The following is a 27,712-nucleotide window of genomic DNA, read 5'->3' as shown; positions in this document are numbered from 1 at the left end:
ACGACCCAAGGATGCGTGTCCTCTTCGGCCTCCCGCTGCTGCTGCTTGCAGGTGAGCTATAGGACCAGGGCACCGTAACCCCCCGCCGCTTCTCTGGCTCGGATATGCCTTCGGAGACTACTTGCCCGCGACGGGCCGCTCGCCTGGGATCAGACTTGGAGTAGTCGGGAAGTCTCGTCTGAGGCTAGCCTTTGGAGGAGTAGACTTGGAGTAGCCAGGAAGTTGACGGAGTAGTCAGAGTAGCTACTGCATTCTTGAAGCATGACTCTCCCCTTTAGTTGGCAGTAATTTCAGAGTACGGCTCGAAGCCGAGTGCCAGGGCACCGTCCCCCTTGCTTCTATGGCGATCGGATGTGCCTTCGGAGACGACTTGCCTGGAACCGACTGCTTTCTGAAGCCAGGCTTGCAGGAGTAGACGTGGATTAGTCAGGACGTTGACGGAGTATTCAGAGTATTTACTACAGAACGGAAGCATGTCTTTTCACTTTGATCTGGCAGTAATTTCAGAGTGCGCCTCTAAGTAGGTGCCACAGAGGACTGCAGGTGGCTGCAGGGACACGATGCTTAACGGTCTTATAGCAGCCGAGTATTACTGGGCGTAGTTTTAAGCTGATCCTCGTCGCTATTATGATTTTACGACCATAGCGTCGTATATGAATAACTGATGTAGGAATAATATGCACTGTGGCATACGACTCCGCTGCAACTTATATATGTGTCCTATATGGTACGTCCGAAGTCACAGCAGGTTCGGATCCCTTTCTAGATAAGCGCGCCGCAATGAGAAATCAAACGAATTAAGGCGGAAGTGAATTACCAGCCTTTTCATAATTTAAAGATTAACATATCAATGTTTACTAAGTGACCAGCCGGTAATGGTAATCAGATAAAGCAAACACATTACCACGTTGGGGCACACTTGGAATTACCAAAACAGCTGATGCCAAGATAGAGCACCTAAAAAGTTTGCGTAACTCCTCTTCCGTGAAATAAATATATTCGCACTCTAAGCTACGCATTTCTATAAAGGCCCGTGTGCAGTAAGTGGTGCCTCAGAATCCTTCAGTGCACTAAGCAAACAAAAGACGCATCGCAAGCTTGGCCACCAAGATGCTAAAAAGGCATATATGAATTCTCATGTCCAACGTATTCCTTAAACTTACGCGGCGTATAAACAAACCAGTCCCGTAGTGTCAAAACAGGAACGATGTCCTTGAGGTTCCAGTTACATTTGCAAAAACCTCAAATGGGTTTGTCGTGAGGATCTGAGGATCATTGAGACAAGACCAAGTATTCTCCAAGAGTGCTGAAAATGCAACCCCCTGAGAATCCGTTGCATGCTCTGTGACGATCCCGCGCGGGGAAAATGAGGGCTGCTGTCCTGGCGTGCACATAGATGCAATAGGCTCATATATAAAAACCGCTAGCCTTAAAAGTGCCCAAAAGCTGTCACAAAGCTTTTTTCAACGATTTAACCGAAATCGCCGTACGCTACACTGAGTCTGGCTAGAACAAACACTTTCATGGCGCCGTTACGTAGTACTATTCAAAGATTCTTCATTACTGAATAAGTACAACTATCAGGAAGTGTCTTTCGTGATAGCATTTGCGGGGCGAATTAATGCTGCGAAAAACAGCAAAGCACAAAAAGTCTAAAGAGAGAGTAAGCAAATTTTTGTGCGAGACTCCAAGAATGAGCAACTATAACTCCGAAAGAAAAATGACAAAAGTTGCACTTGACGTACTTGTATCAGGATACCATATCGCGATGTTCTAATTTAAACCTACAGTGGATCACTGCTTGCACTCGATAATCTTTGCTGCCACTCGGGAAATAGTGCCGACTAAAACGCTGTAATAGGCGGGGTTAAATAGCAGCTTGCGCGTCACGCGCTTTTTTTTGTAGTTGTTGTTCAGTGAGTAACCACTTATTTTGCCTTCTCTCTTGTTCCCTTCGCAGCCGCAGCCAATGGCGTCCTCTTCGGTGAGTACTGCTCCTCATCAACTCCTCAGCACGTCTGCAATATGCTTAGGAACACAGTGCTATACACCAAGCACCCGCCACGAGCAGTTTCATTACTGAGAAACACGGTGACAAATAATATAACTGCAATATTCAATGCCTCTCTAACATAGCTTTTTTAGATGTTTCAGTGTGAATCCGCGATATCTTCCCTGCTTTAATTATGCCGGGCGTCAACAAGCAACGAGTACAGGGCGAAGCCGACAGAGCAAACTTCAGATGATGGGGTTAATAAGCAAAGCGTTTCATCTTCGCGCCTAGCATATATCGATCAGTACTACGAGAACGCACGTGAAACGTGAACTGCAGTAAATGATGTAGCTCAAGTATTCAGTGAAAGAAAGTCCCCACTCATTGGTTGTAGATATGGCCGCGTAAAAAAAAAAAAAAAAAAAAAAACGATCTGAATACACCGAGATGTAGACTTCAGATGATGCATAATCCAGGCGAAAGAGATGCGGAACTTCAACCACACACACGCCATAAATTTAGGCTTAGCGTGAGCAAATAAAGACTGCACGTGGCTAGATTTCTCGAAGGCTAGCAGGTTAATAATCGCTGGCTCCGCGCAAACCAAAGGAAATCGCATGCTTGGCCCGGTTTGCCATTAATTGTACGCTAACGTTCTAGACACGATACAGAACGCGTTAGGTTGCAGGCTCATGCTTACATTGACTCGTTAGGCTTACCACAAGTCCGGAACTGCTGCGCATGTCCAAGAGGTGGCCGGGCGCGTAATCATCGGCTCCAGATGCAAGCGCAGGGCGATGCGTGCTTGCACCCAATTCGCCTTTCTACACAGACATCACAGACTTCTTTAAGTCGTAACTGGACACACATGAAGCGCGGACAGCGAGGTCCCGTTACCATTGGCCGCCTCGACTCTTGATTCGCAGATCCGGTACCCTCGGCTTACTCCAGCGGCTTGGTGTACAAGGTTCGCGCCACGGTGTCCCTGAAGAGCCCCGAACTGACGGTGACCGAGGGTGCGGGTCTCCAGTATGCGGGAGACGTCGCCCTCTACCCGGCCGGACAGGATCAGTACGAGGCCCGCTTCCTTAACTTCTCGGTGGTCAAGCACGAGCAGCTGTACGGCGATCTGGACAACCTGACCGCCCTCTCGCTGAACGAGTCGGTGCCGCTGCTGAACGAGACCTTCGCGGTCGACTACTCGCAGCAGTTCCGCTACCCGGTCAGGTTCGTCTTCAGCGCCGGCAAGGTGAGTTATACGAGGCTGAAGTATTGCGTCCGCAATGGAAGATAGCACATATCCACTGCGACGAATTGGCCAGTACGTAAATGGCCGGCGATGTCTATGTGCTCATTTTGCATAATTGCATTTGAAAGCGCAAGACCATCTCTTTAATGTGATAAAAAAAAAACACCTTATCAAGAGTCTCGATGGTTGCGGGAAGCCTTTAAGTTTGCCACACGCTGACATAATCGTTACGACATTGGTTCGCTGCCAAGCAAGAAAACAATGAGATGATGATAAGGCAGAAAAGGTGATGATGTTCTACGTATGTAAACAGCCGCTGTCCGAGAATCAGTGAAAATCCCCCAAGTTTTGCAGGAAGGCGCTTTTCGCATACAATGGATAGCCTCCAACGAAATCTTTCACACGCGTACATATCGCATAAGAAAAAAAGTTGCGTAAAGGGCACGTAAACGCACTTCAATTTATTGGCCATTTCACCCACAGGTACTTTAAAAGGCAGGCAAGGGATGGTAAAATCCACTTGTCGACATTCTGTGTTTCTGAACCCTGCGGGCAGTAAAGAAAATGTCTATCTGCCCTCAGCAGAGCTCGTGCAGTTTTTTCGATCGAAGATTCGACGAAGGTTCGGAAGTGCGCCGCCCTTCTGTGTTCCAAACGAGAAAAAAAAGAAGTATGCAGAGAGGAAAAAACAATCCCCAGGTGGTCGAAATTACTCCGTAGCCCTCCACTACGGCTCCCCCTTCTCTCTTTCCACTTTCACTCCCAGCTTCCTCCCTTCCCTTACGGCGCGGTTCAGGTGTCCACAGAGCAAGTGTGACAGATACTGCGCCTTTCCCTTCCTGTGAACCAACCAACCAACCAACCAAATTATTTGTACAGCAAATACCCTGCGTGAATTGTGTGGGAAAATTGAATCCCCGTGAAAATATACTTTCCTAAATGTGTTTTCCTTCATAGGAGGATTGGCGCGTGGATATCACCATCGTGCAGTGAGGGCTCACTCTGTCCCGATTCTTTTACAATTCCTGCCGACATCTGGGATTAAGCTCTGAAACCAAACTTCTGCATGTTTATACAGTTATGTCATTGCCCCAGAGAAACCTTTTCATTGATTTTGGAAGACTCCGCCACATTTCAAAATTACGAAAAATCCTTAGAGGCTGTTTCTCACGCGCTAGTTTCACATATCTGTAAATATGTACTTCGCATTTTTTTCTCGACTCAAAACCAATGTGATCATTTTCCCATCACGGATAATAATTGCTCCCCTACAACGCACAGCAACGGCGAAGTTCACGTAAGCTCGCCCTTTTCTCCACAGGTCGTGAAGTACGAAGTCAGTCCGGAGGTCCCAACCTGGGCCCACAACGTGTACAAGGCTCTGCTGACCCTTCTGCAGAACCAGGTTGAGGTTCCCCAGGAGGTGCCCACCGTCAGTTCGTACTACGAAGTAAGTTCACACCGGATAGAGAGAGAGAGAGAGAGAGAGAGAGAGAGAGAGAGAGAGAGAGAGAGAGAGAGAAGGCAGAGAGGTTAACCAGGAAAGCTTCCGGTTTGCTACCCTGCACTGGGGAAGGGGAATGAGGAGTTTAAAGGAGAAAGATAGAAGAGAATGATAGGAAAGGTAAGGCGGCGAGGAGCACAGTCACAGTTTCTCAATCAAGTTTGTGTCTCTCATAAAACACATAAGTGCTTTGAAGGCTTTGCCGTTAGACGCCTTCTGTGGCCATGGGCCGAGGATTTTATCCTGTGTGAAAGGACGGCTGTCAAGATGGTCCAGAGCCGAACGCAGCGCATATCTTTCGCTTGAAAAAGCAGGGCACTCGCAAAGGAGATGCTGTGTGGTCTCTTCGCAGCCGCATCTTTCACAGTTAGGGCTATCCGCCATTCTCATACATCTCATACACCGGATACATCTCACAGAAACTAAGCATTTGGATTGATAATGCCCACATACGCATCGGTAAAGGCGCGTCAACGCATTCAGCTGAAAATCCGCAAGAAAAAAATTCAAGAAAGAAAATAAATCGGCAAGAAGCTCCACCGTACAGCAAAAAACAAAATGCGCTTGATTTTCACGTAACTATGCGTTTTGGTCGAATTTGATATACGTGTTCTTGCCTCTTCTACATACGGCAAAATAACTTCAAAAGAGAAAATTATGGAACACATAATAGTAACACTCGTTGTTCTAGTAGCCTCCTTTAGATTGTTTAAACTTTTGTGCGTTTGTTTATGCATAGCAAGTTTTACCACCTTTGGAGCCAACAAGCGCAATAAAGATGCCTACGTACGTGCAGCCGTTAGCTAGTTATTCAAAAATGAGTTCATAATCGCGCTTACGAATATGAATCATGATTGAGTTAATAATATTAGACTTTAATAATAAATGCACAATTGATCTCGTGGTTAGACCCATCACTGGAATTGAAAAACTTCGATAGCACGCTTAGCAAAGCCGCGAGTGTGGCGTCTGACATCCAATCAATGTCTGCCTAGTAAAACTGGGGATCTGTGCACTTCTTTCTCCAGGATGGCGTGAGCGGCTACTGCCGTGTCACCTACGAGGTGCACTCCTTGACCAAGAACCTCTACACCGAGGGCAAGGTGTACAACGTCACCAAGACCAAGTACCTGGACGACTGCATGCTGACCCGCCCCGTGCACAGCGTTGATGATGCCGTGCGCACCGGCTATTACGGCGTCTGCTCCAAGCACCTGCCAGACAACTACCTCCCTGGCTACCAGGAGGACACGTCCGCATACGAGTCCAAGCCCCTCACCGGCTGCCTTGAAGGTCTCAGGCCGGTAAGAACGCGGAAAACCGCGACGTCACGCTGTATTATAATGCCACACAAGCAATTTGGTTTACGTGCGTCAAAGCTGTGACGTAACTGCATATGTGCCAAGACCTAAGCGCCACGACCTAAATGAGCCTATAATGATGACGCTGCTACGACGCCCAACATCGCTGTGACGACCAAAGCTCTAATCTTGAGCCCCACAGTGATGTTGGAATGTGGCCAGCAGAAGCTGTAGACAAAGAAATGATAACCAAGGAGGGTCAGCAAGCTATCCGGTAGGCTATCCTATGCACATGGTAGTAGGATATGAGGAATAAGTGGAGCGGAAGCGCAGAAAGTAGAGGTCAAGAGCGTCGTGCCCATGGGCGACAATTTAAAAACACGTTACAGGCAGCGAGTCTACGCACGGTCATTCACTTCAGCAGCGTTCTAGTAGCGAATACGTTTTGGTGGCTTTTTAATACTTAAAAAAAGCAAAGCACTATTACACAACTGCTGCGCTTCTTACAAACTAATGAAAAAATACGAAGCTAAATGCAGGGCTGGAAAGCGGGAACAAACTTTCCGGTTTGTCTACATAACCGGCACAGGACTTTGTGAATTAAATCACGAATGTATTACCATTAGCGGCGCAGAGAAAGAAATCGTCAGTAAACGCCAACTAAGAATCGCATCTGGTGAAATACACCGATTAACATACTAAGTCACACTCAACGCCCATATCTTCAAAGACCTATCCTGGAATATGCAAGTCACGCGCTGAAGGCTGTACCGAGAACTTCAAGATAGCACAGAGTGCCAAGCAAGCCATTAGCGCCACGTATTCACTTGAACGCGCTTTCGCGAGAAAAGCTTTAAAACCATTTGCGGCAGTTTGCAAAACTAGGAATACTGCATTCAATAGAAGGGGTCCTAAAAATGAAGCTGCAGCTACGAACTACGCTGTAGCGAATTAAGCTGACCACGTTTGTAGCCCTCTGTAGGCACTAGCGAATTTCTTGCTTCAATTTTCAGTGACGCAAAACTAAACTGAGTCTGGCTTTGTGTTTGTCTTCGTCCTGGTCCAGGTTGACCCTGTGGTCACCGCCCACGAGGTCTCCTACTACAACGTCAGCGAAAGCCTCCTCGAGAGCGCCTTCTTCGACAGTCTGACCGTACTGCCCGTGCTCAACGCCGGCGAGGTTGTTGTGCGCACCCGCCTTCAGCTCGAGCTTGCCAGCGTTGAAAGCCCGCCTGTGAACCCCACCGCCTTCCAAGGCGAACCACACACCTCACTCCAGCTGGAGCTGCCAGAGGCCACCCAGTACCTCGACCTGCCCGTCTACAGCGTCCTGGTCGGCACCCCGGATCAGGTCAAGCCCGAAGTCTTCGTCCAGGTCCTCGAACAGGTTGCCGAAGAGCTCGTGAACCTCGAGCTTGACACCGAGGTCAAGAAGACCCCTGCGCTCGTGCTCAAGTTGGTGCACATGGTGTCGCTCCTCAACACCGACCAGCTGAAGCAGGCTCTACCCCAGGCTCTGCAATCCAAGACCTACGAGCTGGAACCCAAGGAACAGGTCCTCAGGTACGGACGCCTTCACTGCAGTAGTGAATGACAACGCAGGTTGAAGCCGTCCCTCATGAAAATATGGTCGGTCGGCACCTTACGTAAACACATGAGAGTTCGCTTCTCCCATGCTCTCTCTATGTCGAGACACTTCACACAATTTTCTGATCAGTCCAGAGCTTGGACTCTTCCCAGTTCATTCGTGTATGGCTTGCAGAGTGTAGGAATACTAGTTCCAGGAGAACCAAGGTTAGTGGTCATTGTTCGAATTCAATTATTCTCGCAGGGCACTGTACGTCGACCTCCTCGGCAAGGCCGGAAGCAAGTCTGCCGTCGAAGTCGCCGTCTACCTGGTCAAGCAGGAACTGCTGACCCGCTACGAGTCCTCTCGCCTCTTCCGTGACCTGTCTGTCTTCAAGTCCTACGTCGACAAGGAAACCGTCGAGTTGCTCCTGGTAAGTGTCTTTCCCTAAGCTCCAACGACGTGCCTCAGAGCTCTCAAAAATATTCATCTAGCTCAAGGCGAAACCACCAAGCCAGCCTTTAGACAGTAGCTTATTTCGGAAAATTTTCGGTCACAATGACTCCACTTCCACCGAAGAAAAAAAAAAAAACGTCTACGGATGTTACTTTATAATGGGTTAGAAATATTCCTCATTGACTCTCTCCAAGACGTGAAAAGTTTCTGGGCACGCCACGTTCTAGCAAATGTTCAATTAATTGGTTGTAGTCCACAAGCGACACCTATGAGGGAGGACTGAGGGATAAGGACTTCGTTATGAAAATGCTACAATGCCTGAAATGTTTTAAAGCGAAAGAAGCATGCACGCTGCTGAGAGCGACCCCCCCCCCCCCCCCCCTCCCGCATTCAGTATGAACATTTCTCTGGTTATAGCTTAGAATGTCGATGCCCTATTCTTAATGAAGAGACGCAGCCGTCTTGACTGCAAGGAAAATCAAGTGGACAAATGAAACAGGCTACAGCAGTACAAACGCGTAGCGGCAAAATGGCTGCAAAACAAGAGCATGGGCATAAACAGAGTGAAAACAAAATGTAATAAGTAGGTTATTAATGATACTCAAAGATTACGCCCCAAGTATGACAGGGTGGAACACTTTTTTTTGTATCTAACTAGCTTTCGATTAGACGCATGATACATGCAAGAGCTTTTAATTTTCTTATGCTAAAGTAAAACTAATTTTTACATTCGAAGGTTTATGTATATAAAAGTGATTTTAAACGGCAATCAGTTGGCAACACATGCCAGCCACACTGTGGTGCACAATGCTTCCACAGAATCGCTAACATTCCTATGCCACAGGCGTGGTGTTATACTTGATGCGTTAGGACCTCATGAAGGAGCCATACAACCTTCGAGAATAACCCGATTTGAAACGAGCTCTTTTAGCGATGCCACTAATATCTTCTAGCAAGCAAAATAACCTGCACGAGCTGTGCTGCTTTACTGATGTCACCTCAGCAGAACTGACCGTCGCCTCCCGTACTTCGCAGGACCTCTGCAAGTCCACCGAAGTCCTCCTCGAGCCCTACGTCAAGGTTGCCGTCTGTGACGCCCTCGGCGAGGCCATAAACAAGGCTTGCCCCGCCAAGGTCCTCTACGAATCTGTGCCCGTGCCCTCCTACAAGAGCAGCTGGCGCCGCATCCCCAAGATCAAGAGCCGCTATGAGGAGACCCTGCCGAAGCACAAGCTGCCCTACGAGCCAGTCCAGAGGCTGGTGCTGCCCGAAGAGAAGAAGTGCACCGTGACTGACCTCTCCGAATACGTCAAGGTACGTAAGGCTTGCGACGGCCATGAGGACATGCTTTGCAAGCTCGCTTGTCGGCACAGGCACAGTGCATAAACTAGTTCAACACTTTGGAAAGCACTTGAACACGAAGAACCGTGACTTATAACACATAAGAGTGAGCGAATTATGGTCGAAGATCCCCATTCCAAATGAAAGGAGTTTTGCACTTTCATCCGATTCTGTACAAACAACAACAACAAAAAAAACAACCTCACACAAGATTGCCTTCTGGCATGCTCCTACATACTGCTATCAACATCCACATGTAACGAGTCGCTATACGAAAAACTCGCGTTATAAAGTCTGCTGTTCTCTACGTACTTCACATCTGACATGAGGCCTTTTTTTAATATACACGTAAAAATCAGTCGAATCAATATGCGAAAACAGCACTATTAAATGCAGCCTTTATCGGTGCCAAGGCAGGACGGCTCTAATTACAGACTGTTAAGAATTCACGGTACTTCGTATTTTTCCTATAAGAATTCAGTTATATCGATTGGCATTATTTTTTTAATAACAGTGTACATTTTCGACCACTGCGACCACTTTTATGCGCCGTACAAACACTACTGGCTCAGTTTCAATGTTTCCCCCATGCTTGAACTACACTGAAGAAAAAAGTAAAGGTCAAGCCTTCTGATAAAACAACTTTACTTGCAAAGTTTTGAAATGAAGATCTGAATCGGATGTCTTGTCGTTCAGGTTCTTGAAGAGGCACTGAAAACCACCAAGGACTTCAAGGTCCTGGTCGCCTACCTGAACGCCCTGGGCAAAATCGCCAAGCCCGAGGTCCTGCCTGTGCTCGTGAGCTACCTGAACAGTACTGCCGAGAACCTGTACGAGCTGGTCAGCGAAGATGAGGAACTCTACGAGGCCGTCTACTTCGTCAAGAAGCTTGTTCTGCTTGCCCTCGACCACGTTGTCGAGTACTTCCCCAAGGAGGTGAGTGTACCGTTGTTCTTTAAGTGCTTTAGGCGCAGCATACGTCTAAGACAGAGGCACCGCTACTTGTAGTGACAAGCATCAAACGGGTGATACAGCAAACTAGGCACCAGCTAGGATACGAGAAAAGATGCGAGGAGGGCAGAACAGTGGCTGAACGCTTGAGATAAGAACTATAAGCGGCAAGTAATGGATCACGATATGGTGTCGAAAGAAAGCTGATTGATCTAGGCTGAGGAAAAGACTTCGTCTAGTCGCAACACGTAATTGTTACGATCGCATAAAATTCAGTAAAGAAACCAGCAGTAAACAATTACTGCAGCACCAAATTTGTGTTCGGGACACAGAAATGCAAGAAACATCGATGATTATACCTCGACTGGTCTTTCTCGTTTTCATGCGACAAGAGTGGTAAGAAGAAATAGAGGCCAAATTTTGACACGCGAAGAATTCGCTATCTTGAACGTGACTGACGTTGCTACTGCAAGGGTTGGCAGGCGCATGCGCTGAAGAGCAGCAAAAAGGGGCGAGAAGCATATGGGCTAAACCATAGGCTCAGCCGATGCTGGCGTTTCGTTTGTCATGTAGGGTCAATTTGCAAACAGCGTGGTACTCTTCGAGGATTCTGAAAGCACAACGCTACAATTTCCTCCTACTTACATCATTGTGAGCTGCGCTCGTGAATCAAAGCCGATATAATTTTTTATAAAGCATCAGCCAGCGTGACCGCTGTCAACAGGAAATATTTCATTGTTCCTTGGTATATCCTGTCCTCAGGTGAACCCACTTGTGCGTGTCGTCGTGCTCAACGCCAGCGAGCCCGTGGACGTGAGGACCCTCGCCTTCGACGTCTGGGTGAAGACCGTGCCCACCAAGTGGGACCTGCAGGAGGTGTCCCTTGCCGTCAAGCTCGACCCAAGCCTGGAACTCAAGAGCTACGTCTACTCGGCCCTCAAGAGCTTGCTCAAGGACAAGCACCCGGCCAACAGCGTGCTGTAAGAAACCGCATTATACGCCTTCACACTCGTGTGTGTCCCAAAATTTTTAGAAACTGCCCTCACGACCCCACAGACGGAACGATAAAAGCCTAGCAGGACGTGTCCGTGTGAAAACACGTAACAGAAAACTGCGCAAGGCACTTCGAGAAAAAACGTTTGAGTAAGGAACATAAGATGAAAGCCGGCATTTCGGCGCTTTTTACCTTGTCATCTAATGAAGCGCTTACGAGTCATGAACATTTTGAAACATGTGCGAGAGATTAATCTCCGAACTCGAATCGCAGCAGCCGACAGTTTTATTTTCGGAGTAAACAAAAAGCCTTTTTAGCCATCGCGTCTTACGTACGCCACCGAGTGCACCGCATGTCCCCGCGTGATTTCTTCACCAGTCCTCGTCCCTTTCTATCTTTCCCGTCGAACTGTTTCAATGCCTCCACGATGAACCTTGGCATCTAGGTTTTCAATACTCTTGTCCTACTCTGCTGAAGACACGATAAGTTCTTAATTCTCGAACTGGCGTGGTACCCCAAAATAGGCACGTAAGCCGGATGTGAATCTCTTAATGCGATGTATTTTAACAAGTGTAATTGGGCATGCCTTAGAATCTCCTTAATTTTTTTTCTTTTTTACTAAGTCAGTCTCCATGGGCATTGAATAGGATGCCAATAATGCTATGTTCTTCTTTTGGTAACTCCGCAATAAAGACCACGGAAGACCTTAGACTTTATCAAGATAACAACTGTTATATCATGCATAAATAAATCCGTGCAAATATTAACTGCTCTGAGACAGAACTTTCTAAAAGAAAACGCATTAAATTTAAAGCCGCAGAAACATGCTAAGCAATCAGCGCCGTCATCTCATGGCGCTGTGCCCGCTCTTGCAGGGCTAGCCGCCTCCGTGGTGTCTTCGTGGACGTAGAGTCTCTGAACGTTGGACGCCGCTACTCCAAGTACTACAAGAAGACCGACTATGAAAGTAAGCATACCGAAGAAACACGGATCTAGTATCATTATACACTCCGTGTCACATACTTGCCTGACGCTCATCCTGTAATAGAAAGCAAATTAAAAAAAAAAAAAAAACGACCGCACCTCGGACCTATACCTTGTCAGGCAGTAAATTACTATAAACAATGCCAGTGAATGCGTATGGCTTCTAGAAGCCATACATATTCCTAATTCTCGAACTTCTTGAACCCCCCTAACGTGCATAAACTGGAAAGAACAAATGCATCACAGCACTCATAACAGCCGTTAATGGGTGCTGGCCGAAAAAAAAAAGACGTAGTACGTATCACGCAAAGCCTAAATAGCACGTAGTAAATACGTATACGACAGACACGGTCCGTTCCCAGTCGGAAAAAACTACAGAAAATGTTCTGTTGTTACGATAGAATTTCTGTGCGGTTTTTGACGGGAAACCTGTTGTGACAACAGAAAATTCTGCAGTAGCATCAAGAATCTCTGTAGTTACAACAGAAAAGTGGTACAGAACAACAGACAATAGATATATACTACAGAAAAAGATGATGGTTACGACAGAACTACAGGATATTTTGTCGTATTTTTGACAGAGGTCTGTAGTTTTTTTCGACTGGGTTTCTTTTTCGTTCTGAAGAAGTGCGGGTTAAAACAATAGCCAAAACAATGACCTCCCCCTTTTCTTGCTCACTTCATACATGCTTCCGCACTGCAGCCAGCAAGAACCTTGGCTACGAGGCCGTGTTCAAGCACGTGGCCAACAACGTGTCCTACGTGCCTACGTACCTCCACGCCGGACTGAAGTACAACTTCGCCTCCTACGTGAAGACTCTCGTTGAGGTTGGTGCTGCACGAGCTTTCTGAGCAAAACCGAAAAATCTGCAATAAGCGTGAGGCCCCGTTCTAATCTGCTGTGGGCTTAATTTTGCTCTACAGCAATCGCTGCCTGTCTGCAGCAGTTTTATTTCTTCGAGGTTATAATGACAGCTTCCCGCAGACTTTCTGCGTTTCTCAACGGCCAGTTCTGTCCATGGATAAAGCATACAGATAAATTTCTGCCTAGTTATTGTATCGAAACGCTTATTATTTATATTTACCCCTTAATACTGTTGCAAAAGATAGAGTCAAATGAAACAAGCCACTTTCGAGACCATGGCTGTCAAAAGAAATTGCGCCTACTTTCTACAGAAGATGAACTTCGGTGGTAATGACGTTGATGACGTGTGACATTACCTGTGTTGATCGCAGGTGACATCATTGATATTTTAATGAAAACCAAACCTAATTACCCTCGCATTTTCTCCCTCTCCGTTGATTAAAAAGCTCGATGTCCTTTAGAATCAACACGCCTCTTTGCTAAATTACTTCGTTTTACTAGGATCTCGTCCCTCGGCCGCTGTTTTAGCACTGACTGGCAACGCCAAAGTGAATCCTACGCACTGCTTTAATTTTTACTAACCGAATGGAAAACCACACATTTTCACGGTACCCACGTATTCTTGTCAATGTGGTAATCAGCGCACGAAAAAAGCTTAAACGTACGTTAGTGCACTTACTCGCTCTGTACACTATAGCGCGTACTTCGGCACACTGCAGACATATCTGTACGCTGTAGCCCACCGGCGTAGGCAACTCAGTAATAAGAGCACGTTTACGCTGAACTATGTTTGCTTGTTTGCGCCATTTACTTTTAGGATATTCCTAGTCTTGTAAAATGCTGTAAGAAGGAACGATACATACATTTCCTATAGCATGAATATGCACATTCCTTTCTAAATGCCAACCTCCATTTCTTCGCCTCCAGGGCAAGCTCCTGGTCAAGGGAGGCGAGAAGTTCCTCGATGAAGTGCTCTCTTCCAAGGGAGGCCTTCTGCAGCAGTTCGTGCAGGCCTTGGCCGGAAACACCGAGACCCCCGTCGAGAAGACTCCCTACGAGAACACCCCCTTCGAGCACTCCGTCGTCAAGGAGGTGAGATATGATCGGTCGCACTATCCTGCAACAATCGCTTGCTGTACCTACAGGCAGGTCAAGGTTCCACACCAGAAATAAGGCGGACTGGCAGTAATGGAGCTTCCCGTGCATGAGGACACGGAGAATAAAAAAAGAACAAACTTAATAGCTGTCACCGAGAGTCCCTGGTTATATTGGAACGATCTTTCCATGATATGTGCTCCTTGCAGTAACCTAGAGATCAGCGTCAACAAAATAAGGCGGGTGGAAGAAGGCGATGAGTACCTTCAAATATTGAAGTACATGTCTGTTAGCCTTCAGTTGTATTATTCCTTTTTCGAGTTTACTGTACACCTCTAAGTAGTGTAATGTTTCCCGTAAGAAAAAAGAGGTATGGGGAGTGGAAGAACGGCGATTCTGTAACATTGGGCCTTGCGACAGAAGACATTACTGACAGCTGTTTATCACGTACATGTACCGGACCTATGCTTTTGTGACTCCAAACCATAATCGACAGTTAAAGCAGAATGTCCTACTAGGCTGAGCAAGTGACGCCACATGCACAATGTAAAGGAAAAAAAAAGAGCTGGTATGTTGAGAACAATGCCGTGCGATTGCAAATGAATCGGTGCATGCTTTCGCAAATTGTCCGTTTCAGCTGAATCTTGAGACCCGCAAGGTCGAGTTCCCCAAGGCCGTCCTGTTCGCCAAGCTGCTCAGTGGTGACCTCGTCCTGCCCGTCGACAAGGAGCTCCTCGAGGTGGTCAAGAAGGAGCGTAAGTGGGCCGATGTTTTCAACATAGCAAAGATAAAAAATGATGGCTAGTATTGGAGTTCGCGAAGATACTCACTCGGATATGCATGTCTTCATGGGTGTATCAAAATATAAAAATTGGCAGTGGCTTAGCTCAGCTAAGCTAGAATATACAAAGCGAAAACAGTAGTTGTCGCGGATGAGACCGAATCGTTTATTATTTTTGTCGCACCTTCTCCGTTGCCAGTTGTGCCGTCGCTTTGCAAGTCTCTCCTCTCGCTCTTCGCTAGTTTCCATCACTCGTTTAGCTCTATCAGCTTCATTTTTCCTACCTGCCGCTCCTTCACGGAGAGCGATGTCTATTAATAGATTCGGCTTGTAGGCGAGTGTAGCGAGCGTTCGCACTAAGCGTTTTTGCCTCATCCGTGACAAAGCACTATAGACTAGCCGCGATTCTCACTTTGCAAGCGAGCGGCTGCTCCATGGTTCACATCCCCCGCTGCAGCGCAGCAGCTGAACAGTACCACGCATGAGCAGTGAGGCGCATAGGCAAGTGATGACGTCATGCACGGCGCTCCGCGGTGGAATAATGTTGACATCAATCAACCAATCCGCAGAAACCGGCTATATGTACCGGTAAGAATGAAGTTACCCAGGTGTGTCATGTACGTATAAGAAGCGAAGTAGCAGCAGGAGAAGAAAGGAGCGCCACCCGCTCCGTGCGCCATACGTGCTAAGAAGCAGGCCGCGAGCATGCCGCGCGCTACTTGGCCCACGCCTGAAGGTCAAACTCTGGCGTACGCGAAATATAAGCACGTGCTGCCGCATGACGCTACCAAAAGCAGATGATTACACTGTGTTGCGACAATAGCCACAGACTAGGCAGCGTGTTGACAGGAACGCCTAAATATTCATGGTTCGAAACAAATATACTAATGAGATTGTACTATACTACCCCGCCGGAGTGGCGCAGCGGTCACGGCCCTGAACTACTGTTCCCAAGGATGCGGGATCGAATCCCGGCCTCGGCGGCCTCTTTTCAGTGGGGGCGAAAAGCAAGGCGCCCGTGTGCTGTGCGATGTCAGTGCACGTTAAAGAACCCCAGGTGGTCTAAATTTCCAGAGTCCTCCACTACGGCGTCTCTCATAGCCTGAGTCGCTTTGGGACGTTAAACCACACAAACCAAACCAATGAGATTGTACTAGCAGCATATATTGTGGAGCAGTCTCTTGTGGAGAACATTGTAGCTTGAAGAAAACGCGAAAAGGCCAACATATATTTGCGGTGCGCAAGGAATAACGGCCCAAAATCGATATCGAGACACGAACCAAGAACTTGTAGTCTTGGATGACGTCTGGTGGGAACAATCAGAAAAAGTGGGGTAAGTCGCAGGCAAAACTGAGCACGGCTGAAAGGTCATCAGCTGTTAATAACTCTTCAACTCCACGCCTGTCTTGCTCTTCGCAGTGGTTCAGCTCGCCGTCAAGGCCACCAAGGAAGCCCCGCTGAACAAGCACTACGTGCGCGTGCTCCTGCCCAAGAAGGTCGCCCACGTTGAGCCAACCGCCGTCGGTCTCCCCGTTGTCCAGACCGTCCTGCATCCCGTTGTGGTGTCCCTGAAGCTCAAGGACGTCTACCTGCAGGTCAAGGCCGGCCCCAACTCCCTGCTGCCCTACACCTTCAACGTCAGCGGAACCGTCCAGCCCCTGTAAGTGGTCACAACGGAGTCGTCTGTTTGCTCGATTCGCGTTACCCTTTCGGCCTGTTGGCCGACAACCTAAGTTACTGAACGTTCAGCCTATTTAAGACAATCTGAGCTCTCCAAAATGAGCTTCTCAGGATTAATAATTGTGGTCAGGTGATTGTCTTTGCTGTTTAACTAAGTGTCTGGTTAATATAGAGTAATGATAAAACGTAGAGGCCTTCTTTGATAGCAAAGACTGAAGTGAGGCATGTTATTCGCATCCGTGTGACCTCCCTGACAGCCTGGAGCGACGGACTATCCTCCACCTCCCTCGTAGGTGTATGCATCAAAACGCCAGCCTCCTGAAACGAAAATGCTCGAGGGCCACCTTGACACCACCTGTATGCATTCTGAGAGCGCGCATGGTTAATCCAAACCTGGGCCCGGCCGGGGTTCAAGCAGTACAAAAAAGTTTCTTCTCGTCTATCTTCACCACGTCCGGTTATCCGTGCACACACACACAAGCAAGCATGCAAATAAGCACACTAGGGATCACCATTAAAGCAAATTTCAGTAACGCTGATCGGAGAACTCTCAACAAAGCGTTTAATTACACGCTTCTCCCTCTCCCGCTTGCTCCTCGCAGCCTCCTGAGCGTTAAGCAGAGCCGCGTGTTCGTGCCTTTGGAGTCGACCGAGGAGGCTCCCACCGTGGTGCTGACCAACGTCAAGCACGTGCACTTCAAGACCGAGCTTGCCCTGGGCTACGACAGCTCTCTTGAGAAGAGCCTGAAGCTGGTCGTGAAGCCTACTTTCGGCACTGCCTACCTCAGCGCTGTGTGCAGCGACCACGTGGTCGAGCCCTACAACCCCTTCCTGCTTACCGAGAAGCCTCTGGTCGAGCCGAAGAAGTGCCTGGACAAGGTCGTGAAGCCATACTCGGTGAGTTTGTAGCTCTCTGACCCCACTACAACGCAGGAAGGAATATTCTTCCGCTAGGGTTCGGCAAAAGCACTTGACCTTTTTCCTCGCTATTCAAAAGCCCAGAATTGACAGAGATAGCTCTGCTGCAGCTCACCTCCTACATCCATCCATTATTAGGCGGACCCCAAGAAGTCTAGAGATTCTACTCGATGACCATCACTAGTATTAATCTGATGATACAGTAGTAGACAGCCTGTCATGTTTGAAGATTTGTTTGGTCGGGAAGAAGCCTCTTGACTTAAGCTTTATGACTAGCCGTGCTATCTAGTCAGTTACGACTCTGAGGAACTGGGTCAGTGACTGTAGCAATACCTGCAGTACTGATCGAAGCCTCAAGAGGACCCCTCCCCCCCTTCTCCCAGGGTAGTCAAGTTCTGCAAGCTCTCCACTTTCAACCCACCTGTTCATAGTGACGGGGTTACCGCCTTTATTTTTGCAGTACCACCACGTCTACGAGACCAAGCTGGTCAACGTGGAAGTCGACGCTTACAGCCACGGCCCGTTTGTCCCACTCCCGCTGTACAGCCAGCTTTACAAGTCCCCGAGCGAGAGCCTGGACAAGCTCCTGCAGTACCTCGTTCACACCGGAACCAAGCACCACCTGCTCCGCATCAACGTCCAGCCCTACGAGAAGGACCCCGTCACCGAGGTGAGCATATTCCCCGTCAAGCTACGAAGAAGTAGCCGACGGGCTTCGCTTTGCTGAACGCCGGATCTACTTTATGCTCTGTTTTGCTATAGCTTCCCTTTGTCACTCCGTGAATTCGCTACGTGACTTTACCCACAAGTATCAGCGGCAGTTATTCGCTGTTACAGATTGACCATTAGAAGATAGTGTAGCTAGATACTGGTGCCAGAAACTTTCTTCCTTAAATATCTGTAATCGTTCAAAGCTGACTCAACATGTTTTAAGACATTCAGTAAGCTTCGCAACGCATTTACGCGTAACCCCAGAATAGCATGTATGCCAAAGGGGGGAGAGTGGGAAAATGAGTTCTTGCTGATTAACGACAAGGTCTTGCAAAACAATTCGCAGTGTAAAGAGCAAACTATCTCGCTGCTGCTGTTTAAGAAAGGCCCCTTCAACAGGCCGGACAAAGCTCACTGTTTGTAGGATAAATAATAACACAGAGGAAAAATCTGGCTACGTATGAAGACGAAACTAAACGTTAGAGCCCCGAAGCTGACACAGCGTACAACTGCGCCTACGTCAACTCATAGTCATCAACGTGCCGCTGATCACTACAAACGACAAGCGCTCCCAAGTTGCTCCACGTGTGATCAATTCAGTGAGTCTGCATGCGCTCTGTTCCGCAGTGGGTGGCCACCTTCAAGTACCACAGCAACCTGAACTACCTTGTGAAGAACACACTGAGCAAGGTTTACACCGAGACCCAGCGGGGCAGCTACGAGGAGAGCGGAGAGAAGCCCTACGAGCAGATGCGCTACAAGCCCAGCTACAAGCCCAGCTACAAGCCCTACGAGAGCTACGACAGGTGAGCAGCCACTCTCACCGGCTTTGACTCTCCTTCGACACGCCCCCTACGGCAACACTTGAAATCCGGAGTTACTCTCTTCCGAAGCACTTTCCCCTATTTTGAATGCACAACTGATTTAAAGTCACTCAATACAGAAGCAAAGGTTAATTTATTCACGTAATGTGCCGAGCTTAAACGGCATCGATTATTATATTCGTGTAGGCTAGTGCGTTAGTCATCCTTCCGTAATCTTCCAAGTCCAGTTGAAATATTTATTAATATACGCATGTGCAGCAGCCAACATCCGTGATTCAAACGAGATGATCTTAATTTTTCCACAAATACAACAGAGGAGACAGAAGTAAAACTTTATAAGAATAATTTGACAAAAAGACCGCAGCCACCTCAGTATAATGCAGTTGGCAGTAATAAAGGTTGAAGCATACACATAAGACAAAGAAGCGAGTGACCTGCAGTGATGAAACAGAATAAGGATCCACAGAAGAGTTAGAAAACTAGCGGCGTCCGCATGGAATTCGGAGTGAAGTAAAATTCAAATCAACGTGCATCTAGAAAAATGACGTTCAATATTCACGGTCGTTCCCTATAACTCCGAAGAGTTTGGTTTATTTTGTGCTGTTTAACGTCCCAAAGCGACTCAAGCTATGAGAGACACCGTAGTGGAGGGCTCGTAAAATTTCGACCACCTGGGGTTCATTAACGTGCACTCACATCGCACAGAACACGGGCGCCTTGCTTATCGCCTCCATCGAAAAGCGGCCGCCGCGGCCGGGATTTGATACCGCATCCTTGAGCGCAACAGTCGAGCGCCGTAACCACTGCACAATCACGGCGGGGCAAAAGGATTCATCATTCCGTTCTTATTACACTTTTTCATAGGCTTTTAATCGTTATTTCTGCATCGTCTTTTTTCCGGCAGCGAGAGCAGCTACGAGTACCCCGAGGAAGTGTACGACCTGTGGAACAAGACCCTCGTCAAGCACGTGCTCAACGTCACCCTCGAAGGCCTGCAGAGCGGCACCGTTAAGAAGGTGACCAAGCTCGACCTCGCCTACTACCACTCGCTCAACAAGACCGTCAAGCACTACTACGCGGACCTCAAGACCACAACTAAGCCCCTCGTAAGTATCTCTGCGCGCCGAAGCTTCCACCGTTCGCACGTTTGTGCTCACGCCAATGACTTCAGCGTAGAGCCGAATAGCCTTAGGGCGCAGGTTAACTGCAGGGAACAAAAACCCTAAAAATGGGCAGGAGACGACGAATTTTACGCAGGGTTTCGGGAGCTTACGTTTCTAAATGCTTTTACGATTAAGTGATTTTAATTTAACGTCAGTTACATTGGTTCTATAAGACAACACGCCTGATGTGAGAGGTTTTACTTTGCGAGTTTCCGAGACTTCTCGTCATCCCGTGGCGCGAAAAAGCGACAGCGATAGCCGAGACTTCGTCATTTCTCCCCCTTTCCCACGTCCAAGTAGCCGAATGCTAAGCACACGTATATCTTATATGACTTCAAGATGCATATATTGTATTCTTGTGGCGTAAGCCATGACCTAGAGTGAGGAAGAGTAAAGACGTGGAGGTTAACCCTGTAACGATTTAGGTTCGCTACCCTTCACTGTCGAAAAGGGGAAAGGGTATCTGATGAAAGAGGCAGTGCATGGACGTCAGTTAAAAACCTCGGTGCTGGAAAGTCACAGTCCACGCGTCGCGTAAACGTCCCCTTCCAGAAATAGAATTGTTGCATATTCACGGAAAGTTACGGTTTTACCCCAGCGACAAATGTCCTATGCACTGATATCGCCGAAAAGCAAAAAAAAAAAAAAAAGAACACGCATTGCAGTCTTAATCTTCTTCCAAACTCACCGTCGTGGCCTCTTTCAGGTTTCGCTCTTCCTGAACGTGTCGTACCCGGTGCCCCCAAGCCCCTTCTGGTACGTGCCATCCTACGTGGGCAACGACCTCGTCAACGCCACCCTGTACGTGTACTACAGCGACCTGCCCTACCCCTTCGTCGTCACCGTAAGTACCCTGCTTCAAATGGCCTCCTTTCAGTACAGCCTAACGATGCATCGTTGATAGGCGATACCACGAAATGCCAGTTCGTGTCTGCTGTCAAATCAGCCTTTTTGTGAATCCGGACCTTTAAATATAAAGCGGCATCTGTACTGTATGGCTAAACAACACGCCAAAATTATAGTGCCATTCTTTTTCTATTGTGCAAGAACATAAACACACCTTGGGCTAGATATCACATCACATATGCACAACGGTTCGTATACATCGGATTGACTACTTATTTTCTGTCAAAATAGCTATGTAGACAAGACAGCATAAAGGCATAAAGCACATTCTAATCAAGCATAAAGGCGAGTCCAAATTAGTGTCTGTACTGTGTGGAAATAACTTCGGCTCTATATTTTAACTAACCTCGCAAGCAAAACAGTACAAGATTCTCGCCGCAATGCAAATGGCCCATAATCGACATTCGTATTTGTGCATCACAGTACAACGCCACCAAGACCCAGGAGCAGCTGCTTGGCCTGCACGCTTACGACGCCACTCCGCTGCTGCACTGGTTCGTGCCCCAGTGTCTGGCCGACCAGCACGCCGGTAACACCGTCAGTTACGCCTGCCGTCTGGCCACCGTGTTCGACGCTCACCTCAACTACCAGGTTCTGTCCTTCAAGGTGCCCACTGAGGTAAATAAGTGCCGTGTCTTGTAGGCGCCGTCCTGCCTTGCCGTTATTATTTCCTTGCTTTTTATTTCGAATAGCACATGCACGGTAAACACCACAAGTAAAGTCGCCAGTAAAGCCACTGAAACTGCCTAGGAACATCCGCGGAATGTTGGAATCGATACTTATTGATAAATTGTTACATTTTGATGATTCCGGAACAATGCGACGGGGGCTACGTACGCGTAACTATTGTTTGCTTTTATTCACAATTTGCATTACACTGATGGAAAATCGGGCAAGGTTCTTAAGGACGTTTGGAAGGAGTCTCGTAGCTTCGCACCTAAGTAGTTTGTCTATCATTAGGCGCATACTTACTTGCGCCTTTAACTTGCACACCGAACCTACACCAGATATCCCACGTTGTTATGATGTAGGGGAAAAAGCGTAAATAATTATCTGGCATCGTCAAGCATTTAACGCAGCTGATAAGGTCACAGTACTGCACTGATAAACCGACGCAATTAAGTCTTAGGCTCCTGCGCTCTAGTTCAAGGTCAACGAGCTAACAATAAAGCCCGACGACGTGTTTGCTTCTATGGTTAAAAAAGTAGGGTTAATACTAACCCGTTCGCTTTTGGTCTCAGTCTGGTGTCCTGTTCAACCTGACAGATAGTCAAATATAAATCCACTCTGTAACTAGAGACCGGTTACATTCCCGCTTTCCTCAGGTGAGCCCCAAGGTGAAGACTTTGGCCCTCAAGGCCCTGTCTTACCTCAAGTACAAGCTGTACCCGTACGCCACCTTCCTTGCCCGGCCGCTCACTGAGGAGGATGACCTCGAGGTCGTGGTCAAACTGAACAAGACCGACGTGAACCCATACGTGACTGTGGGCTCTGGCGAACTGGTCCTGCCCGGCGAGAAGGTCCTCGTCTCGGATGTGAAGATGTCCAAGTACTCCGTCCCCAACTTGCTCCTCTCCGTCTACGACCGCCTCAAGCATGCACTCTTCAAGAGCTACCCGCACCGTGAGTGACTATACAATTTCTGCCGGAGCAAGGATTTCACAAGTAACTTGATTTGCACTTCAGCGCAGCTGCCCCGAACAGACGGGCAAAGACTGCACTGACTTGAACATGATCCTTGAGGAGGGGCAGAGTAGTCCAGCGGACTTTCACTGGGTCAAAGTGGGAATTTTCCTTTAAAATGGCGGAAGCTTCATTATGACAGAAGGAAGCATGGGGAAAAGGCTTAGCGAAACGCATGTAATCACAAGGTAACGGGCTAGTACAAAAGAAGGAAGCCTTAGTTCTGTAAAAATCTCGTGGCTCTGGAAGCAACGGTACAAACACATACATTCAAAGAATAAAACAAAGTAAATGATTGAGCAGCAAGAAGTCATTGAGAGAAAACGAATAACCTGGTTTAAAATGATTGAGCAGCAAGAAGTCATTGAGAGAAAACGAATAACCTGGTTTAAACAGAACCCGTTCAGTAGTGCTATGGCGGCGTATACTTAGTTTCACGTTTGAAGTACTGCGATAGGTAAAGGTGACGCGGAGCAGTTAGGCCTGCCAGAGAACAAAAACAAATTAACGCAAACGCCACATAGACACTACGTACACCCGCAACATAACTGGTCACCATGCATGCGTCTCTCCACAGAGCCCTGCAGCGTGGGTAAGAACTGGGTTCGCACCTACGACAACGTGAGCTACCCGCTGGAGGTCAGGCAGAGCTGCAAGTACCTCGTCACCAGCGACTGCACCAAGAAGCACGACTTCGCCGTCGTCGTTGAGCCCCTCGACCTTACCGTCGGAACCAAGGTGGGTACACAGCGAATGCGGGCGTACTCTAAGAACAAATAAACAAGCGGTAGCGTTATAGATGTCTATCATTGAATAAATCCGCGCCCCAGCCTACAGAGAGAGCTGATAAAAGCCTGTTTAACTCAATGCAGGCGTGGTTGCCACCGCACAGGGTGTTTTAAGCATTACCCAGAATCTAGTTGTGTACAGGAGTGAAATTCCGGACTGCTCAAGACTGGTTACGTATTCCGCCAGAATTCGAAGTAAAGAAGTAGCGAAGTCACTATGGCCCCGCCGAGGTGGTGCAGTGGTAAGACGCCCAACTATACTGTACCGGAGTACCCGGGTTCGATCACGACCTCGGCTGCTGCGTTTCGATGGAGGCGAAACGAAGAGGCGTCCGTCAGCGCAAATTAAAGATCCCCAGGTGGTCGAAACTACTACGTAGCCCTCCACTACCGGCTCCTCTCTCTTCCCACTTTCACTCCCACCTTCCTCCTTCCCATACGGCGCGGTTCAGGTGTCCACAGGAACAAGTGTAACAGATACTGCGTCTTTCCCTTCCTGTGAACCAATTCTATATTTTTTATATAAGTCACTGTGCCAGAATCGCTTTCCTTCGTTAGACTGAGATTCGGTACTAGGGAATTCTCAATCAGGAGCAGTGTAAGTCGTAGCCGGTATAAGTACTTTTCCTAACGCCCTTTCTCGGCTTCTTTGATCCCCTGTAGAAGCTCCTTGTCCAGCTGGGCGAGACCGTTGTCGAGCTCCCGCCTCCCGACCTGTACAAGGCCGAGGTTCTGCTGACAGTGAACGGCACCCAGTACGTGGCCAACACCACCCAAGACGTGGTGCTGTATTACAAGTGGAACCGCAAGGTGCTCGTCACCGTCTACCCGACTAGCGGACCCCACGACCCGCCCGTTGTCGAACTCACCAACAACCTCAAGACCTTCAAGCTGCTCTTCGACGGTGTGAACTTCTTCGTCTGGGTAAGCAACACACGGAATGCACCAGTGTGCTATGGTAGGATACAATTAAAGAAACAGCAGTTGCTAACACGGGCAGTGTTTCGTGACATGTGTATTACTCCGCTGACAAGAGAACAGGATAAAATATTCTGATATTAGTTTATACCAAACACCTCAGGTGCATTGAAATCCTTGAGCTTATAGTTTGGTCTGATGGTTAGATTTTTACTTCGGCAACCAGAAAAGCCTGCAAGGCGGACTACTTCCTGTCACGGGGGAGTTGTGTGTGGCGGTTACTGCGCGCCACAGTGCTGCAGACTTAAGTTGTATCCAACTATAACACCTTACTAGAGAGCGTCTGTTCTATAGAACATTCAAAGTTGCCGCCTGCTGCTCTTACTCAGGTGGTGACAGTTATAGCGAAAACAATGTCTCCTACCTTTGCTTCAAATACTGCCGAAAAGCTGTCATTAATTTTTGATGCGGTGATAACAGTTCTCAGCAATCACCGTAGAAGTATGTATAAATGTATGCGAGATGACGAAAATGCAAAGAAATACACCACTGTTGCATTTTAGATCGGTCAGGTAATAATCTGCAGCACAGGTGGAATTAAACTACCATCAAAACGGTACTCTGTTAAGAAATGTATGGCAAAATATATTTTAAAAATCTCTAACAGAATTACTGCTGCAATTTACTGCCAACTTTCTTTGCGTTAGCGATATACGAAGTCTAAAAAAGTAGCTCCTGCGCATTTTAATAAAGTTTTTTGTTTATCACAGTAAACGAATTTTAATTTTATATTATCTCCGCTAACGGGAGTTCAGTTAGCAGCAGGCGCTCCGCTGTCAAACTTCCATGGGTACGGTAATGCTGCCGCACTTGCGACAGAAACGAAGAACGAATGTATATACCTTCAGCTCGCATGGTACAATGCGCGCCGACGTAGCCGCTTGCATATATGAAAACACTGCGCGGTACGTGAAGCAAACTTTCCCTTTTGTTTGCTTCGTGCAGGTGAACCCTCTGTACCAGGGCAAGACCTGCGGTCTCTGCAGCAACTACGACAACGAGCCATACTACGAATTCCTGACGCCGACCAACGAGCTGGTGTCCAACTACACTGAGTTCGTGGCCAGCTACGGATTCGGCCAGCCCGTGTGCAAGGAGCTCGTGCTTCCCTTTGCCTACCCTCTCCACTACCTCGAACAGCTGAAGAAGCCCGAAGGATTTGAGGGATACTACCCCAAGCACCTCAGCCAACATCAGTACCCCTACCACCACCAGTACCCCAGCCACCACTACCCTACCCACCACAAGTACCCCACTCACCACCAGTATCCCACTCACCACCAGTATCCCACTCACCACCAGTATCCCACTCACCACCAGTACCCAACCCACCACCAATACCCAACCCACCACCAGTACCCTACTCACCACCAGTATCCTACTCACCACCAATACCCTACCCACCACCAATACCCCACTCACCACAAATACCCTACCCACCACTACCCCAGCCACCACCAGTATGAGCATGAGCAGTACCCCCACTTCCCGACGCTCCAGCAAGGACGTAAGTCCATCTCATTTGTGCAGTTTCCCAAAAGTTGCGCGTTAAACGCTAAGAATAACGGAAGAGTGACGTCACAATGAATTAAAATGTCTTACCATCGGCGAGCGCGATGATGACTGCATGCCGAAAAAAGTGAACTGAGATAATACTGTGTGCGCCGCCGGCAACCAACCAGTTTTAGCACACAGTAGCGTCCATTTGAGCTTCAACACCCAAGGCCGTAACTGAACAGTAACGCGCGTATAGCAGGCGTAGGTTTAAGTCGACTGCAATTATCATTTCAGCAGCAAAAAAGCAAAAATCTAACGGCAATAATCCAAGCCAACTCATCGGTGGTGCGAAAACTGTTGCTTTTCATAGTAAAGCGCACGTACTGAATACAGTGTAAACCACAAAAAAGCATGATGAGCACAGTTGGAAAAAAAACGTGTTAAGCAACAAATTAAATAGTTTATCGAGACGTGGTAAAAGTTCGATAGAGCGATGATCCCAAGATTTCACCACAAGATGGCGCATCAGAAATACAAATCTTCATTTCTTCGTAACTGCATACCATCAATTATACTGTATGTACAGGCTAGCGACTCTGCTCAGTTATAAATAAATTTGGAGCCGCAGAGCAAGCTCTGCGTGAAGCTACTGTCGCGTAGAGTGTAAGCACATGCTGAAAGACATAGCGGCGCAAGCTGAGTACAAAGCTGAGACTGTCTACAGTGTATCTTCTTACACACACACATTCTCTTCTCCGTTTCCCTCCTGAGCCTAAGAGGCGCTTTAAGAATGACGATCGTATATAAAAACAAAATGTGTGTGTGTTTGCCACTCAACGTTTCCTTATCTTCTTCCTGCCCCGTCCGCAGTGGACAAGTGTGTCGAGAACCGCACCATCCTGCGCGACCGCAAGGGTGAGATCTGCTACAGCGTCTTCCCGGTGCCGACCTGCAAGACTGACTGCCGCAAGACCAAGGGCAGCACCCAGTTGACCGTGGGCTTCACCTGCCTGCCCCGCAACAGCCCCCAGGCCAAGGAATGGACCCGCAAGGTCCGCGAGGTGGGCACCATCGGTGTTCTGCCTCCCACCTACCCGGTGACCCTGTCCGAGAAGGTGCGCGTGCCCGAAAAGTGCGTGCCCCTCATCGCCTGAGCTCTACCACGCCAGAAGGTCCGCTTTAGCGGTGTCTTCAAGTTAGTTCAATAAAGACTCATCGTTTTTACAATTTCTGTGTTTACTTTCATGACCCCTTGTGTGGACTTCCTCGGACGGAGAATGGGCACAGCCCAACAGTTTATGGGCCGTCTATCGGCAGCCTTTCGAAGAAGAGTTTTCTAAAAGGCAAAAAAAAAAAAAAAAAGCGACTGCTACTCCGAAGAGTACTTGCAGTATTGCACACTTTTACTGGGTGAACTTCGGCAATCATCTGTTCTCATTAGTTCAAAGATGATCGCCTGATTCAGGAATGGCAACATTCCCGA

General features: G+C 48.0%; 1 protein-coding gene across 1 annotated transcript; it reads left to right on the top strand.

The window, feature by feature from the left end:
* LOC146182208 (vitellogenin-1-like) lies at positions 1 to 27,447 on the top strand. Its single transcript, XM_084575978.1, has 26 exons — positions 1 to 51; positions 1,961 to 1,984; positions 2,920 to 3,242; positions 4,564 to 4,692; positions 5,775 to 6,050; positions 7,114 to 7,610; positions 7,879 to 8,047; positions 9,106 to 9,384; positions 10,108 to 10,347; positions 11,125 to 11,342; positions 12,232 to 12,323; positions 13,044 to 13,168; positions 14,133 to 14,297; positions 14,938 to 15,055; positions 16,501 to 16,741; positions 17,364 to 17,658; positions 18,140 to 18,349; positions 19,018 to 19,196; positions 20,119 to 20,320; positions 21,084 to 21,221; positions 21,707 to 21,901; positions 22,609 to 22,906; positions 23,544 to 23,704; positions 24,418 to 24,678; positions 25,678 to 26,239; positions 27,100 to 27,447. Exons 1-26 carry the CDS (start codon positions 12 to 14, stop codon positions 27,381 to 27,383), a joined length of 5,721 nt encoding a protein of 1,906 aa, XP_084432104.1. The 5' UTR covers positions 1 to 11; the 3' UTR covers positions 27,384 to 27,447.
* Positions 27,448 to 27,712: the final 265 nt, after the last annotated feature.

This window comes from Amblyomma maculatum, chromosome 8 (assembly GCF_055883805.1).
Source record: "Amblyomma maculatum isolate TAMU_Amacu chromosome 8, ASM5588380v1, whole genome shotgun sequence".
In the NCBI taxonomy this organism is placed as follows: domain Eukaryota; kingdom Metazoa; phylum Arthropoda; class Arachnida; order Ixodida; family Ixodidae; genus Amblyomma; species Amblyomma maculatum.
The sequence above is the reverse complement of the archived record's forward strand: the minus strand, read 5'-3'. Positions and strand labels throughout refer to the sequence as shown.